We start from the raw sequence: 17576 nt of genomic DNA, 5'->3' as shown, positions 1-17576 counted from the left end.
ATGGGCACAGGGGGTGGCTGGGCTGGCACTGCCCTCTGCTATAACCTAAAACTTCCTCAAGTGCTTGTCCAAAAACCTATGCAAGCAGTTACACACATAGTCCAGCCATGAAGCTCCATTTGGCTTTTGCTTCTGTACTGAGAGAACAAAGCAGCTGAATTTGGCCGCAGGAGGATCAACCAAACTCCAGTAACAGGAGCAGCTGTGCCCAAAACACACCCCTGACTGCAGAGACATCGGTGGCTAATGCTCAGCTCTGTAAGGCTCTTTTGTGTACCCAAGTGGCACTGAGGATGCTCAGGAAGGGGTTAATGCTGCTTGCAGCAGCGTCCTGCCCTCCCGGTACCAGCAGCCAGTAAGTGCAGCTCCAGCTGACGTAATGCCTGGGTGGCTGTGCAGGCTGCACTCCCCAGCCCTGCTGCACTCCCCAGCCCTGCTGCACTCCCCAGCCCTGCTGCACCCCCCATCCCTGCTGCACCCCCCATCCCTGCTGCACCCCCCAGCCCTGCTGCACCCCCCATCCCTGCTGCACCCCCATCCCTGCTGCACTCCCCAGCCCTGCTGCACTCCCCATTCCTGCTGCACTCCCCATCCCTGCTGCACTCCCCATCCCTGCTGCACTCCCCAGCCCTGCTGCCTGGAGATGCGTCAGGGATCACAGTCAGGGATCACTGTCAGGGATCACTGTCAGGGATCACAGGATGCGCCAAGGACCCCGGCATGTCTCAGGGACCCTGCTGTCCTCTGCCAGGCAGGGACCAGCCCAGGACAGAGTGGTGCAGCTACACCCACTGTCCCTTTAGCTGCTGCTGCTGTCTTTCCCAGCTGAATTCTGATACTTGGCGCTATCCAGTAAATATTAGAAATTTTCATTATCAGCCTTTAAAACATCCCCGGCCACCAGGAGCATCTGATCCACGAGCAGCACAGCACAGATCTACAGGGCACAGACTCAGCACAGCCTTGCCACCTGCAGCTGCTGGCACATCGAATGCCTTTCGGCTCTGGGACCATTCAAGGGGTCTCTCTTTGGGCTTGGAAATTTCCCTGTGACAATCCCATTGCTTGCACTGAATGTTAAGGATGGGGCAGGGTGACCCCTCCCGAGCTGCTGGCAGTTTAGGATTTACATAGGCAGGTTCTGGAAGTTTTACAAAAATGCATCTGAAGCTCCCAATTACAATAAACAGGTACAATAAGAAAAATGCTTACTTGCTCCCTCCCCATCTGAAATCTCTTTCTGTAACAGCCTGTAACCACAGTGGGTCCTTCCAAGCCCCTGGAGTAACATAATCCTCTAAGGAGAAAGTGATTCACTCTTCTTTGATGTGATAAAAAGAGGAAAAGAAGTGCACAGGAGGCACTAAACAGCCATCTTGTGAAACCCAGACAGCTTTTCCAATTCCATTTCTGAGCTGTTTATCACCAGATAAAAAGCCTGATACCCAGCAGACTAGAGGAAGACCAGTGCCCATGTCCCTGTCTTTCCAACGTTTATATTCCAGCCTTAATCTCACTGAGATTTAGCTCAACAAATGAATTATTTAAGTTCTAATTCTGATTCAGTGCCCAGAGAATCATTTTGATCTAGATGGGAGTAGGGACCTGGTACAGAAGAATTCAGGTGCAGAGCAGTGTCTGCTTTCCCAAGGCAGAGAAGAGCACCACAGCACAGCTGGGTTCATCTCCACAACTTCTGTGAGAGGACTGCAGGGACACAGCAATGGCTGGGCAGTGGTTTGTTGGTGGGTTGATTGGAAAAACAAAACGCAGATGTTTTTCTGGTTGACTAGACAAAAAACAGCATCTGGGTTGAGAGCAAAATACACACATAATTTCTCATGCTGTGCAAGGATCTTCTCCATATTCCTTTCTCCCTTTTCTCTCTGTGCCATTCAGCTCTAACAGCAGTGTTGAAGGCAGCTGGGGGACTGTGCCCTGCTGCTGGGAGGGGACACAGCCTATGCTGCTCTTCTGGCTCTGAAACCCAGCAAAACGTAGCAACCTCCAGTTCCAGCTGCAGAGGATGCTCACACAGCACCCTCTCCCTGCAGGCAAGCAGGGCAGAGACAGCCCCAGCACCCATAGGTGCTGCTCTCCCTCTTCTCCCAGACCATCACTGACCCACCTGGTGACCCTTCAGGGACCCACGTCACAGAGCAACCTTCTCCAAATCAAGCCTGCAGGCTGCCAGTAGTCTGATCATTTCCATTTAAGCAATATATATCTTGGAATTGGTACTAGAGAAGCCAGAGACACTTGATTGCATGTTTTCTGTATATAAATTATTTTTTTAAATGTTGCTTCTTTATGTAACTTAAGCCAAGCTACTAACATTAAAGCATCTGGAATTAATTATCCCAGCCAGATAATGCTTCCATAATTACTTCAGTAATGCAAACAGCTCTATTTGCCTTTATATCCAACTACTAATGGAGACCAGAAACAGAAAACTTGATCAATGGTGGCAGTTCTGCACCTGCCGTGATCTGAGTATGAGCCATGGCAGATCAAGAACTGGACAAATCCCCCTGAGATTGTTACTCACAAAGCTGAGTATGGGAAAGCTCAAAATACAAATTTGGGCACAAGATGACAACTCCCATCCACCAGTATGGTGTCTTAAAGAAACCCAGCCCAGTGAAAGCAAAGCTTTGAGAAATTTGAAAAGGCAGCATCCAAACTCTTTTAATGTGTTCTGGATCATTGAACTAACGCTGAACCCTGAAACACTTGAGAACAGTTCTGACACTGAGTCACTTGAAGCAGCACACAGCCCATCCCAGAAAACAAGGAGGGATCCATTGGCCTCTTCCACCATCCACATGCAATGCTTGTTTGGGTGTGCTCTGTGAAACCCCAGAATGGTTTGAATTGGAAGGGATTTTTAAAGGTCACCTAATCCAAGCCCAATGCCATAAGCAGGGACACCTTCAACTAGATCAGATTTTCCAGATCTTCTTCAAGTGCACCGAGAGAAACCATCTACCAGCTCTCCTTTACCTCCCCAGTCCTGGCAACATAGCGAAGCTCACTTACCAGCAATACTGCATCTAAAATCACCACGATTACCCACAGCAGTACGAAGAACTGAGCAGCTATTCCTGCTGCTGGCTATCCCGCTCCTCCCATCACTCTGGGGAGCACTGAAAAGTAATAGTTCCTTGCATTGTTCAACGGGGACCCAAGGTGCTCTCAATCACTCAGAGGTGATTTCATTAGTGCTGTGGTTGCACGCCCAGCAAGCAGAGCTGCTGGGGTTTGCCTGGCTACATGCTAAATCCACGGTTCTGGGTGGTGAGCAGAGGCAATGGAGTGAGATGTGGAGGCTCCCAAGGCTGTACCAAACCAGAGTCGGTCCCAAGAGCTGTAAACCTTGTTACACAGCAGCAGGAAATCAAGCTCACTCGTTCTATACATTTGCTGCTGAAGTACACTTGACTTTCTGTGTGCTTGATCCAGTATAAACCACAGGCATCCACTGGGAGGATTAGCAAACATTCAAAATAAAAGTCCAAGTGGCTCAGAATGAGGTAAGAACAGACTGGATTAACACGTTTCCCATAGCAAACTAATAAAGGTGAGGACTTGCTGAAAGCCCACACAAGAACTTGTCAAGCAGAGAGTAAACCAGAAATGATGACAAGTAACAGGCAGAGTAAATCACACTTACTCCTTTGCAAAGCACTCACAGGCACTGGGCATGAGCCAACAACCTTCTGCAGCAGCAGTACCACCTTCTGCAGCAGCAGTACCACCTCCTGCACGGCCCAGACCCTCTGCTGCCCCGGGTGTGATTCATCACATCCTAAACCAGGTACCTGAAGCACTGGCAGGACAGACCACCCCGTGCACAGCCCATCCCTCTCCACTGCCTGCAGGGACAAGGGCTGCCTGAGCAGATCTGACTGGAAACCTCCCTTTCCCAGTGGCAGAGTTGAAGATGAAACTCACTGATGTTACATCACCAGGATTATTTTGCATTCCTGGATCAGTGCCACTGGGCCAGTCCATCCTCACCACGGCCACTTGTCACTGTGGGGGTTCCCAGGAACGGGCAGGGCAGGGAGCTTTTGTCTCCCCACACATGGCCCACGGCTTGTGATCACATTTAGGCCTAGGGCAATTGGGATTTTAATTTCTTTTGATCAGGGCACACTCTCTGAGGGAAGTGTTCATGTATTTCTGGAGCATACCAGAACCATGCATATTTAAGGGCAGGCAGCCACAGAATGGGGATAACCAATCCAAGAAATAGCCCTTTGTAAAATCGCCAGCATGCCATCTGCAAGCTCCAAACTCACACATTTTTCATGATTAGCTGGAGGGAAGGGAAAAAAAAAACCCAGGGAGAAAAAAAAAAAAAAGGATTATGTTAAAAAGCTCTGCTCCAAAAGCTACTCAAACTGCTGCAGAATCCTGCCTGCCCCTTCTGCAGCAAAGCCCAAGGGAAGCAGCTGATGAGTCAACAGTCAGCCTGCATCGCTGAACCGAGGAAAGGAAGTCCAATCTCACCACTCAAGAACAAAGTGTGCTAGTTCATCGAGTACACACTGAGAACACAGCCTCAGGAAGCCATCCCTGTGCTGGGAGCCACAAGGATACAGCCTGGCTGCCAGCCAGCACTCCCGAGGGACAAGGACAGGTGACGTCCAGGCATAGCTGGGACATCTGCGTCGTGCCACCCTGCTGCCAGGCCAGCCTGGCCACCTTTCCTCAGGCTACCGTGCTCCACACTGCAGCAGAGACTGCTCCTGGAGGGATTTCTCCCTCGGCTGGAATCACTCCCTCATGGCACTGGGTGTTCTGGATGCAGCACCCAGCCCCGTGAGGAGGAGCTGCAGTGTCTTTTCACTGCAAGACGGGGGCAGGGATGTGTCCCAGTCCTACACCCACCACTGGTGCACCAGTTCATTCTCCCTGCCTCAGCACACTCATCTCCAGCACTGCCTCAAACAGACAGCAGCTCCGTGTGCCTCCTCTTCCAATGACACTGATACCAAAACCACGATCTGCCAGCAACTACATACCCTTGGAAAGAGCTGCTGGAACTCCTGGAGACGTGGGGGCAACTCCTTATGGGAGTCCAGTAAAGAACAACACAGCTCAGAGGAGATGAACACTGACTGGACAGCGCCACACCACCACGATCCAGCCAGCCCTGCACCAGCTGGACGTTTTCCCACAAGCACAGTGGGAAGCTGCTTGACCTGTGCCTGTGGCTGTCAGGGAAGGGAAGAGGGAGGAGGACAGGACAGGGACACAGCCACCGTCCTGACGTGGCAGACGGCGTTTGCGCTGGTGCCGCCGCCATTGCTGAGCTGGTACTGCCGAGGTTGTGCCTTCCTGTTACCACAGCACTTTCTGTTTTCTGTTAAAACAGGGCCACAGCAATGATGCAAGTATAGATCTGCAATGCCAAGAATATCTGGGAAGCCTGCCAGCAAGAAGCAGCCTTCCTGCTCGTCCTCCTGCTGTGTGCAAATTCACAGGAAACAGAATCTACAGCACATACTAATGTGGCTTAATGCGAGATCCAAGAGCCACCTTGAGATCCTGCTTGGATCCCTGACAGCCTGGGGAAGGAGCCACATGCCAAGAACATTAAATCATTAAATAAAGGAGGAAATAAAACCCGCACAGGTGCATAAAATCCCATGTAGGTGCCACTGCTTTACAAAGTGATGCCCCGTTGTGCAAAGCTCAACATGCTGCCAGCGTCACCACCAGTCGGAAGAGACAAGTCCAGGTCATGTCCTGGCCCATCCACTGCTCAAAAATGGCTTCACAGCCTCCTACAAGTACCCATATCCACCAGCAAAGCCCATATCCTTTGGGGTTTATGATGGTGTGACTCTGGGAATACAAATCTCATCTGAAACATCTTGCCATTTACAACAGGACAGGTACCCAAAGCCCTGATGCTCCCAAACTGCTGGTAACTCTTACTTTTACTTTACCTTGTTTAATCCTGAAGCTGTACTGAGATGAGCCAACTTTGCATCCAACAACCAACTGCACCCCACATGAGACAGGGACCTTGGATGTGGCTCTCCTCATGCTGGAAATCTCTGTGCCTCTGTTTACACAACTGTAAAATAACTGCAGAGCTCCCACAGGGGCTATAAGGCCCAGCTCTGACTCAGTGGAGAGCTCCCCTATGGGCTCTAGCAGAGGTGGAATACACAGGACTCCTGGAATGAGGTCACCACCACTCACATCACAGGTGGATGACCAGGAGATACATGGACAGGGGATGCCAGCCTGCCTGCTGGAAAGGAAAGCTGCCTTGACTACTCACTCCTCTGAGAGCTCACATCTGACTGGAAGTGGTTTTTATCACCACACAGGAGCCCTTCAAGCTCCGGACAATTCTCGGGCGTGTCACTACACAAAATAAAACCCTTTTGAATAGCCGTGAGCCAGAAGTGATCCTGGAGAGGAAACAGCTGATCTCCTGTGCTGCTTCTGATGATCCTGGCTGCTGCCAGCAGCATCCTCCTGGGACAATAAGCCAAGATATGCTGCACCTCCTGCCTCCCTGCTTTCCTCACAACTGCACTGCAATTTGTGCTAACCTAGAATGGACCCTTGAGTTTAAGGTGGCTCTCAGCGGAGGCATTTTGAGACAGCTGCTTTCTGGGGAAAGCATTCCTTAAAACACAGCTCTTGCCTTCTGCCTCACCCCCAGCTTTTGACATTTTACAGCTCCAGTAAGACAAAATGTTTTAAAAATCTAATTTTCAGCTTTAGAGGCACAAAACCTAGAGGCAGGGTGCGGGCAGGGAGAGCTGGTTTTCAAGCAGCCAGGCTGTGAGATGAAAAGAGCAGCAGTGGCTGCGTGCATGGCACCTTTCAGAGGACGAGATCCATCTCTGCAGCCGAAGTGGTTCCTGCACACTCCATGGCACAATCCACTGGTTGCTGATGGCACAGCCAGGAACCAGCTCCTGAGCATCACCACCATGGGCTGGCTACTAATTTGCAGGCAGTGCTTGTCTGCTCGCCAGCTCCCAGGGCTCTAATGTCTCCTCTCCAGCCCCCCCACCTCTCCCCAGGAATTTCACATGGAAGTGGCTGTCAGAAGTGACAACATCAGGACTGGATTAGCACAGGAATCCCTCCCTAAGGGCAGGATGCTCTGTTACACCTCTGAAATAGGGGAAAGAGCACTGACAGCGAGGAGAGCATCAGCTGCTGGGCTCCACATTTCCAGTCTACAGAACACATCATTGCTGGGACTTTTTCAGCAGATTAAAGAATTTGGATTGTCCATATCCAACACAGAGAGGATGGTTGGTTTAGATGAAATTTTTTGAGTAGGAAAAAAGGAAAGTTTGGAAGCAAAGGAAGAAAGCAATGCCAAGGCCACGGGGCAGCAGCCACAGGGTGGGGGGCAAAAGCAGCAGCTCAGGCAGGACCTGCTCCTGAGATGGAGACTGGGCTGAATTAAAGCAATTAAACAGGGGAGGAAAATGGAGTTGTAAGGCCTTTTAAGCCTGTTTTCTTAAGACACATGAAATAGAGTCATCACTTGTGAAAAAACATTTGATATTTCTCCAAAACAGGGTAAGATGCAAGAGGAGCTGTCTAACCCTAGAGATATCAAAACGATTGAGTCTGCACTGTCCCTGGCAGTCCAACACTGCCCTTTCCACCTCCCATTCTCACATCAGTGGCCCAAGTGGGGAAAAACCTTGAGGGCAGGGATCTGGCACTCCTTTGGGAGGGAGAGTTGCTCAGCAGAAGCACACCACCTCTGCTATGCCTTCTGGCCTGCATGTTGTCCTGATTAAAAAAAAAATCTGGCAGTGTCACTGCCTGTCCCCCTGGAATGTGCATCATGGCTGCAAACCAGGTGCAACCATTAACACTGCTGTAAAATGAGCTCTTCATTTCACTCCCATCACATTGGGGAAGGCAAAATATCCCAAACAGGCATCTATCCAAGGACAAAGTCCTCCAGGCCATGCTTGCTGTCCAGCCAGCAAAAAGAGATGGTTCAGGCAATTGAGACAGAGTGCAAGACAGTGCAACAGAGGAAAAAAGGAGCAGAAGCAGAAGCTGTGGGCAAGCAGCACAATCTCCAAGCAGCCCAGGAGCAGCCTGGGATGAACAGGGCATGATAAACTAGAGGGGCTGCAGGAATCCACCTGGGATTAGCTGAGAGTGATGGAGTCAGCAATGAGTATCCCTGAGAGGTTATAGAGAACAGGTCAGATCTCAGAATTACTGACTGGTTGGCATTGCAAAGGACCTCAAAGGGGTCATCTAGCTCCAATCCCTGCCATGGATAGGGACACCTTCCACTACTCCAGGTTGCTCAAAGCCTTGTCTAGCCTGGTCATTCTTCCAGAGATGCAGCCACAGCTTCTCTGGGTAACCTGTGCCAGCATCTCACCACCCTCACAGGGAAGAAGCTCTTTATAATATCTGATGCTTTAAAAATAAAATAATCTCTCTGTAGAGCAAGGCTTGAACCCAAAACAATGTTGAGGTACTGAAGAAAGAGCTGGAAATATTTCAGGAGGCAATTCATCAAGGATTATGGAAAAGTGCCAATTTTGAGAATAATTAAACAAGCAAAATAACCCCAAGGATTAGGAAATTCTTCAGAGGATAACCTGACACTGGAAGTGAAACTTCACACTCAAGGTGAGTGGGCAGTACCAGGATGCTCCCTCCAAAAGCCAAAGGGGAGACACCACCCATACCACTGTGGTGATGGTGAGGGTGCCAGAGTAGGACAGAGTGGGATGGGGACCTGGGAGGGAATGACCCATTGCAGGTGTTGCTCTAGGAATAGACATATATGAAAAGATGCAGCAGAGCTGATTCCCAAATCAAAGGGGTTGGAGACAAGCAGTCAGGCACATTTCCAGCCTGTCCTGCATCCCAGAAGCCCCTGACTGTGAAGTCTGGGATGCCAAATCCCACTGCTGGGAAGCAGCACTCCCAGTTCTACATGGGTACCGCCAGTCCAGGCAGTGCCAAGCTATCACTTTTCGGCTGGAAATAGCCCCAGCACGAGCTCTCAGTTGGGAAGCAGAGCACTGGCGAGGCCAGACTGCGGTTAGCTATCAAAGACAACTAAAAAAAGATATTTCACACACAGGCTTTTTTTTCCCTTCTCTTTTTTTTTGGTTGCGTTTTTTTTTTTTTTCCCAAGGATTAAATCAACTCAACAGCCCCCTTTACAACTTCCCTTTTGATGTGTTCAGACTCATTAAAGTTTCATTTCTTTCTCTGTTTTCCCTGGGGGAGGAAGGGGAGCGTACACAAAAGTTTATTTCAGAAGCGGGGTCGGCAGCTGCAGCAACAGCAGCTGCTGTTGCTGTGGGACAAGCAGCGTCTCCACAGCTCTGCTCTGTGCCCAAATCCCTCGGCAAAACACATCCCCCTGCAGCCACCCCGACCCCATGAGCATCCCCAGTATCAGCCTGGCATGATGCCTCACAAGTGTTTCTGCAGGATGCACACACAGTGTCACAGGTCACAATGGTAACACACAGGAGATGCAAAGCTCCTGTAAACTCTGTAGGGAGCTTTGGGTCTGATCCTGCAAGTTTTTAGATCTGACCCTGCAAGTTCTGGTGTCCCTTCCCAGCCTTTTGCCCCCACTGGCAGCACCAACCTTTCCCCCACAGCTTTGGTCACTGCCCTGGGATAATCCCCCACACACATCAAGGGAGTAGCAGCTCCCCCATGTTTCCATCTCACCTGAGCAGCTGTTTAACATCTATTTTAAAAATCAGTTTCCTATTTTAAAATAAGTTAATGAGCCCCCAGTCTCCACTGACAGATGTCATCTCTACAAGGTCTGGGAGATATTTCTCTGGTTGCTGGGCTCCTTTTCCCAAATCTGAATCTCAGCATGCCCAGCACGTCTCCAATCTGCACAAACACGGTAAAAGAGGGAAGTTTTTAATTCAAGGGCCAACTCCAGCTCCCCACTACTGTGAAATACCGTGGTACAACCACATGCTCATAGACAGAGAAGCATCAAGCAGTCAGGCAGAGGCTGGCATTATGCACTGTTTTCTGTTGTTATTTTTTATCGTTCCTTCAATTTTATCAAATATTTTTTTAAAATTTCCTGACCAAGAGCAAACAAGGAGCTGTCCCAGCTGGCCACTGCCCAGAAATAGCCATGCACATGAGAGGGAGTTTTCAGGATGCAGTGGGAGGTCCCTGTGCATCCCTATGCAAGCCCAGGATCCTGAGCATCACCTTTATGTGCTCTCTGATATGGTGTGCACCCCACCAAGGCAGAGGGAACCCCACACGAGAGGACCAGGCAGAGCAGGCCCAGTGGACAGAACCAGACGGAGGAGACCCTGCTCACTTACCTGACCACAGGCTCAGGGATGGCCTCGGCACTTGCTGGCACCTGGACACCCTTCTCCCACTCCTGCCTCCAAGGATCAGCCAGAACGTAGTACTCGTCAGGACTCAGCTGGAAGGAGTCAGGGATCTTCATGGCTGTTATCAGATCCGTCCGGAAAACCTGCGCCAGGAGAAAACCCATCCTGAGTGCAGAGCTCTAGCAGAGGCCCAGGGAGGGTGCCCTTGGGAAACTGCCCCCAAGGGACAGCACAGGAGGTGCCTGCATCACCAATGGAGTGGCTTCAGGGTGTCAAATTAAGCCCCTGCAGGGTAAGTTTTGGGCAGGAGAACACAGCCACAGGCAGGGACCCCCCTCCAGCCAGGCAGTGCCAAGAGACCGAGCCCTGCAGCTACAACCCCTCTGAGGTACCCCACACAGGACGGTCAGGAAATCCAGCCACAGGGTGTGAGCCTGGACTTGGACAAGACACAGACCAAAAATTAGTTTTAAACTGAAGAAACAGGTTGCTTTATCTTAGGGGATTGATGGCTTCAGCACAGCCACACAAATCTACTCCAAATGCCAAGGGATATACAGCAACTGGGCTTCTCCACATTTGGCTTTCACCAGCTGCAAGAAAATTATGTTCTTGACATGAATGAAGATGCAGGAAACATACAGCCAGTTTGTCCTAAGCACCTTCATATCCTCCTCACATCACCTCACCATCCTGAGCACCCTTGGGTCCCCTTCAGGTCACCTCACTGCCCCAAGCAGCTTTGTGTCTCCATCACATCACCTCACTGTCCTGAACAGGGACAGATAAAAGCTGAAGACAGAAATTATCCAGCTAAAATGTGATCCAGGTGCTGCTTACACAACCACAAACACAGGTTTTTCCTGACCCCTTGTGAGATCAACACTGGCCCCCTCCTGTAGGAAAATCCTCCAGTCCTTCCTTCAGGGAATGGGCTCATTCTCCATCTCACTCCTGGCCGTGCAGCATCTTCTCCCAATATACAAGGATGAAAACTCATTCTAAAAATATCCCTCATGGTAAGTCAGGTTTTCCTTCCAGAGGGTTGCCTGACAGCAATGACTTGAGCAATCCTGCCTCTTGCAGCATAAAAATAAATTGTAAATGAAAATGGATGATTTCTCTTCTCTACCATCTGCTATTAGCTGGAATAATAACTGTCAATACCAGCAATCCTGCCTGGACACCATCTCGATCCATCCCTGCTACTTCTGCATTCCTTCCACAAGTCTGAGATGGATCAGGTGTTTTCTTCAGTATTACTTAATCTCTTCACACACTGTTCTCCAAATGAGAATTGCTTTGTCAGAATCACAAGAAATAATACAGTATAGTTTTAAATTTTTTGATACAAAGATAACACACTTTGGAGAGTATTTGGGAACCTAAATCGACTGAAATGCAGGAAACTAGACATTAACTAAGACCACTGAGACCAGTATTTAGGTCAGTTTGTTTAATCCTCAGAGTCTCAGCTGCTAACCCAATTAGAGTTAAATACAATATATAAACAACCTTTGCTATGTTGGGACCTCTGGATTTTACTGGTACTTTCCTCCTGATGCAGCTGTTTGGAGACATTTTTGGCTATGTCTATATAAACCTGATTTGAGTTGGTTAGACACAGTCTTGGCATACCCTTCAACAAACATAATTAACAGCCTATATATTACAGTCAGCTCAGTCTGGGAAAGATCAGGGTCCTTTAAGTCTCTGCATGCTACAAACACACGGTTACAGACACCACAGTAACCTTTTAACACACTGCCAGTGTGGGAAATTAAAAAAAAAAAAAAAAATTAAGACAGGCATTATTTAAACATGAGAAGGGATCACAGTCCCTCCAGCAGTGTGGGTCTGTGTATCCAAACAAGCACAGGAATCCCACTGCAGTGTGTTTTCTAAAATAAAGGGTAGAAATGCACCCTGCTCTTGACAGCCCTGCGCTGACAGGTCACAGCCTGGGTCAACAACATCTCCTTAACCCAGTTTCAGTGACCAGCTCCAATGAGGACAACATGAACCTGAGTATTTGCTCACTCCTCGGAGCTCTCAGCTTGGGTGGATGAGATGCTCCCCTGTGCCTGAACCACACAGGGCTGAGGCCACCATGGGGGTCAGTGCCAGCTCCCTGCTCTCGCTACCAGCACCACACAATCATTGAACCACAGAATCATTAAAGCTGGAAAAGCCCTGCAAGATCATCAAGTCCAGCTGTCAACCCAGAACTGCCAAGCTCAGCATTAAAGCACGTCCCCAAGAGCCACAGCCACATGTCTTTTTAATTCCCTTCAGGGATGGTGATTCCACCACTGCCCTGGGCAGCCTGTGGCAGTGCTTAACCACCACTTCAGTGAAAAACTTTTTCCTAATGTTCAATCTAACCCTTCCCTGGTAACAGCACAGTACTGTTACAGAAAATACGGTTTTGAAGATACATGCCATTGGGATTTGTGGGCACAGCCAAGCAGGAATGGTTTTCAAAGGTGCAGGGCACCCACAACCCACAAGTTTTCTTAAGAACCTGCACTGGATCCTGCTGACATGTGAGTATCCTCCTCCCTCAATGCCAGCTCAGTTGCCTCCTGAGGACACCTCCTTTGATGCTGTGGGGTGCAGGAGCATTGCATCCTTCCTTCACGCAGGCAATCACACCCAACTCCACCAGGAAGCTGCTCAGGGCAGTGCTGGCAGTGCTGCAGGACAGCAGCATGCTCCTGCTTCCACCTCAGTGCACAGACCCAGCAGCCAGCTCCAGAGCAGCGGAGAACGTGGGGCTGTCCTTTCCAGGACCACCAACCATTGGGAGGATCCAGCCACAGCACTACCCTGCTCTGAGGCACCACAGCAGCCACAGCCTTCCCAGAGCCTTACCCCAGCAAGGATCCTCATTTTCTTTTGAGAGGTCAGCACTAGGTGACAGCAGTGAGGTGATATGCCCTTTCTCTTCGGGGTAACAGCAGGGCTGGGCACCCATGAAACAGCCTCAAAATCCTGGCCCATCACCCCCCTCCTACCGATGAAGAGGGAGATGGAGGAGCCTGCACAGCAACGGGACCACTCCTCAGTATAATTTCTCCCCTCTGCATGGTGCAGATCCCAGACTTGTGTTTTACAGCATTAAGTCTTCCCCAAATTCATCCCTTTTGGCTTTTCAGCTCACATCAGCATAGAAGCTTAGTTTTAATTTTAAGCCAAATAAGCATGATTGTATCTATTTCCCTGAAGATAAGGCGCATCACAGGCTGGATTTGCAATCTCACTACTTCATTTATTTAGTCCTTCTTGGAAAACAGATAAGCTCACCCATCCGATGGCAGCACGCACGCCCGCACTTTATCACAGTGACGCCTCTGTCTTTTCATGAAGAACTGGATATGCTCAAATTATTAACTATCAAAGCAGAACACTTTAGAAATGTTAGAACAGCACAGAAATTGTAAAGGAAAGCAGATCAGTTGTCTAGAAATCTCCCAACAGCTAATACGCTCAAATTGTAATCTAAATGTCTTTTTGTTTTGAATTGTCTGGGATTAGGGTTGGGAAAAGACTCAATTATTCTACTCAAACTCTTCTGAATTATTTATGAAAACCAAATAAAGGATAAATTGGGCACTGATGAACCAAGGACCTGGCAATGAAGAAAAAGTTGGGAATTAGAAAACAAGCAATTTTCCCTCAATAGGAGTGTTTACTGTTTCTCCCCGGCTGTGGGAGCTGACAGATTGTCTGCTGCCCTGCGCCCGCTTCCCCTGCCACCACCACAGCCCAGGCCAGGCTCTGTCCTCCACTTTCAGCCTGAATGGGATCTGAGTTATTGTCTATCAATCTGCCAGCAATGGGAATGACCAAATCAAGATGTTCCTTTATTACCTCTGCTTAGGAACCTCACAGAGGTTTTGTGATGCTCAGAGATGCATCAGACCAGTGCCCAGGGTCAGTCTTTCCCTTCGTTACTGTCAGCTTTAAAGACAGGTAAAAGTAACATGAAATTTCAAAATACCAAGGTATTTTTTCCTTCATATTTCCAAAAGAAATGGACATGGAGTCCACACCAAGTCACATGGCTGTGCAGCCTGAGACTCCAGGCAAAGAAAGGAATGTGGAGAAACCTTCATCTCCTTTGTATTTCACAGGCCAGGCAAGCCTGGACTACCCACCCCTACCACCTCCCCATCCTTGCAGCCCACCAGTTTGTGGTGTTGGACTGACTCACCAGTAGAGCCAGTCCAGCAACATGAGAAGTCACTGGGACACCACAGCCATGGTGCTCCCCAACAGTGTATCATCCTCTGATGCTCACATCCCAATATATCACTTGGATGCAGCCTGGAATTGGAAGGATGCTCCTGTGGGTATGACAGAAACCTGCAAGGCAGGGGTTGATTTGGTTCCTCCTTGAGCCCCTGGCACCTTGTACATCAGCTGCTCCACCTTGGTGAGGATCTGCTCCTTCTCCCACCAGACACAGCCCTGCAGCCTCTCCCTGTGCCCTGTGACAGCTGCGTGGCATCTCTGGGAGCTCTCCATGGACCAGCATCAATTTGTCCAACAGTGGGACAACCTCAGAGAAAAACACGTACCCCTGGGAGATGCCACAGCACACAGCGCCTCACCACAACAGGAAGGACAACTGACATGCCATGAGGCATCAGAAATGCTGCTCCTCATCCCTCTGTTAGCTAAGGACTCCCAGGCTGTGCTGCTTTCCAGCATTCTCCTGCTCCACCTCTGCCCCATCACCATCCAGCCCCTCTGAGAGCCTCTCCACCACCTTTTCATGCAATTCTCACATCAATTTCAAGGCTCTGTGATTCACTCACAAAAGCCTTTTAATGAACTGGCCTGCAATCTCCCTGCCATTCAGCTCCCACTCCATGTGCTCTGTCAAGGACTTGGTTTTTCCAGTGACTGTACTGTAGTTCTGAGCCTGCCAAACATCCCCTTTGCCCCAAATAACCCAGCCGAAAACACCGAACACGGATTCCAGGTAACGACTTCCACTGGTATGAAACCAGTTCCTGGGCAAGAGTCAAAGAGCCGGATCTGTTTTGGGCTTTAAACTGAAATGAAAAGAAACACTGGTGCAGCACTGGGTTTAATTAGCTTTTAAAGCAGCAGCCAGCGCCGGGGCTGTTGTGCCAGATCCGGCGCGGCTGATCGCGCCCGGCACGGCGGCACGGCCCCGGTACCCCCGGCACGGGCACTGGGCTCCAGACGCCTGCTGCAAACCAGCCCAGGAGAAAACAACTGCAGAGGGACCAGGCAGCTCAGCCCTACACAGATGAGCTCCACCAGGCTGGGTCCATGCACACCAGGCTCCCTGAGCTGGTGGGAATTCCGTTACACATTTTCCCCTGCATCTGCACCCAGCTGACTTTGGAGCTTTCAGACCTTGCCCTTGGGGCAGAGGAAGAAGCTCAGCCCCTCCTCCTTCAAGTCCCAGGATGGGATGCCATTTTTTTAACACACGATAACATCTCTGTCCCTAAGAAGTTTTAGCAAAAAGAACTCTTTCCAAAGTACTCCACACTGCAAAGCAGTAGTACAAAATGTAAGAGAAGAAGGCTCATAAGGAAGTGCATGCAGAAAACACAGCACTCACTAGGGTGAGGGCAGGTAGGAGAGATGAGAAGGGATGGTCACAGCCTGCATCCGAGATCTCACCTTTGAATTCACTCCCTCCACCACCCAACAGACCTGTAATCCTCCCTGATGCCCTCACACCCACAGCAGCCACATGGTATCTCAGTGATGCCCTTCACACCCACAGCACCACACGGGATCTCACAGTGCTGACCCCTCCACAGCAAGCAGGGGCAGCTGGTGCTCCGAGCACCTCCCAAGCAGGGCCAGCAGCAGGTCACTGCAGGCAGGGTGTGGGACAGCTCCCTGACATTGAGAAAATGGGTTTTCTTCAGGTTTTGGCTCAATGCTCTTTTTTCCCCTCCCTGACTGCAGCTGACTCCTGAATACCTCCAGCCATCACCTTCCTCCATCCACACTGGGACCAGGGAAGTCTCCAGCTGCCTCATTCACAGGACTCTCTCCTCATTTCCAGCCAGCTCTCTTAGCCCTTCACTCTCTCAAGCATAAAATTGTTTGTTTTAGCTCATGAGTCACAAGGATTTTTAGAGGAAGAGAAAACAACGGGAACAATGGGAGCCCTGAGAATAGGTTTTGGTTGTCTTGATATCGGCTCGAGATGGCACCTCTGGTGGTGCCCCACCCTGCTCCACTCTGGACCTCCCAGTCCTATATCCCTGCTGTTCTGTCACATTTTTCCAGCCCTTTCCAAAATGAGAGGAGCGTGGATACTCGGTAGCAAGGTTTTGAAATGTGGTGATGCCAGGAGTGTGTGTGCAGCCAGATACTATCTGCCTGTGGGGGAAGAAATCCTGAACTCCCATGTTCATTTGGGGAGCCAGCCTCCTACTTCATCTAGTCTTGTTTCCTCTTGAAATGCTGGATGTTAAAGATTCAATGAACAACAGAACTCAAAATAGGAACATGAAGCATTTTTTGTCCGGCCCTTCTCAGGATTCAGAAGACAATGGTTTTAATCTGTTACCCTCATGCTGGCAAGGGAAAACTGACAAAGCCAAACTGCAGTCAAAGCCAAACTGCAGTCAAACCTTCCAACAGAGAGGGACTTTCTCTCCATCCAGCCCCATAAAAACATGTCCAGTCTCGCTTGGCCACATCCATTAAAACTCTTCTCCAAGCATAGAAGAGCACAGGAACTAAATTCACATTGCACTAGGTCATTATATACCTAATGCAGGAAGGAAAAAACATGATCCAATGCAGTAAGAATTACTTTTTAGAAGGGAAAAGAGTTAAATCCCTGTACAGCGATATAAAAAGGTGCTTTTCAAAACAGGGAAGTAATATCTAAACAAGGCAAACAGAAAATAATGTAAATTGTATAAACTTGTGGTTTCCCCTACATCCTAAACCCTGCCTGCAGCTGCAGTTCCCTCCCCTCCCGAAGGTCTGGAGTGAGGGAGAAGGGCAGTAAGGATGTCCAGTGTGATGAGCAGCACCTGCACACCACGGCCAAGACTGCACAGGGCTCCTCAGCTGAGAAAGAGAGGCTGGAGTGCTGGCAGGCAGGTGTTCTGCACAAAAAAAAACCCAGGTTTTTGCCCCTCCAAAATATATTCCAGCAGTGCAGGTGAGCACTGTGGATCTGAAATAGCTCTGCAGGTA

The 17576-nt window shown here is 49.6% G+C and overlaps 1 protein-coding gene across 2 annotated transcripts in view; it reads right to left on the bottom strand.

The window, feature by feature from the left end:
• JADE2 (jade family PHD finger 2) overlaps positions 1-17576 on the bottom strand; it is a 72212-nt gene that overhangs the window by 41573 nt on the left and 13063 nt on the right. For both annotated transcript variants that reach the window (XM_033072895.1, XM_033072897.2), the window contains exon 4: positions 10350-10507. In XM_033072895.1, coding sequence (XP_032928786.1) covers positions 10350-10507 — 158 coding nt within the window. The remainder of the gene's footprint in view (positions 1-10349; positions 10508-17576) is intronic.

Source organism: Catharus ustulatus, chromosome 15 (assembly GCF_009819885.2).
Source record: "Catharus ustulatus isolate bCatUst1 chromosome 15, bCatUst1.pri.v2, whole genome shotgun sequence".
Classification (NCBI taxonomy): Eukaryota; Metazoa; Chordata; class Aves; order Passeriformes; family Turdidae; genus Catharus; species Catharus ustulatus.
Note: the sequence above shows the minus strand (reverse complement) of the source record. Positions and strands in the feature narration are given on the sequence as shown.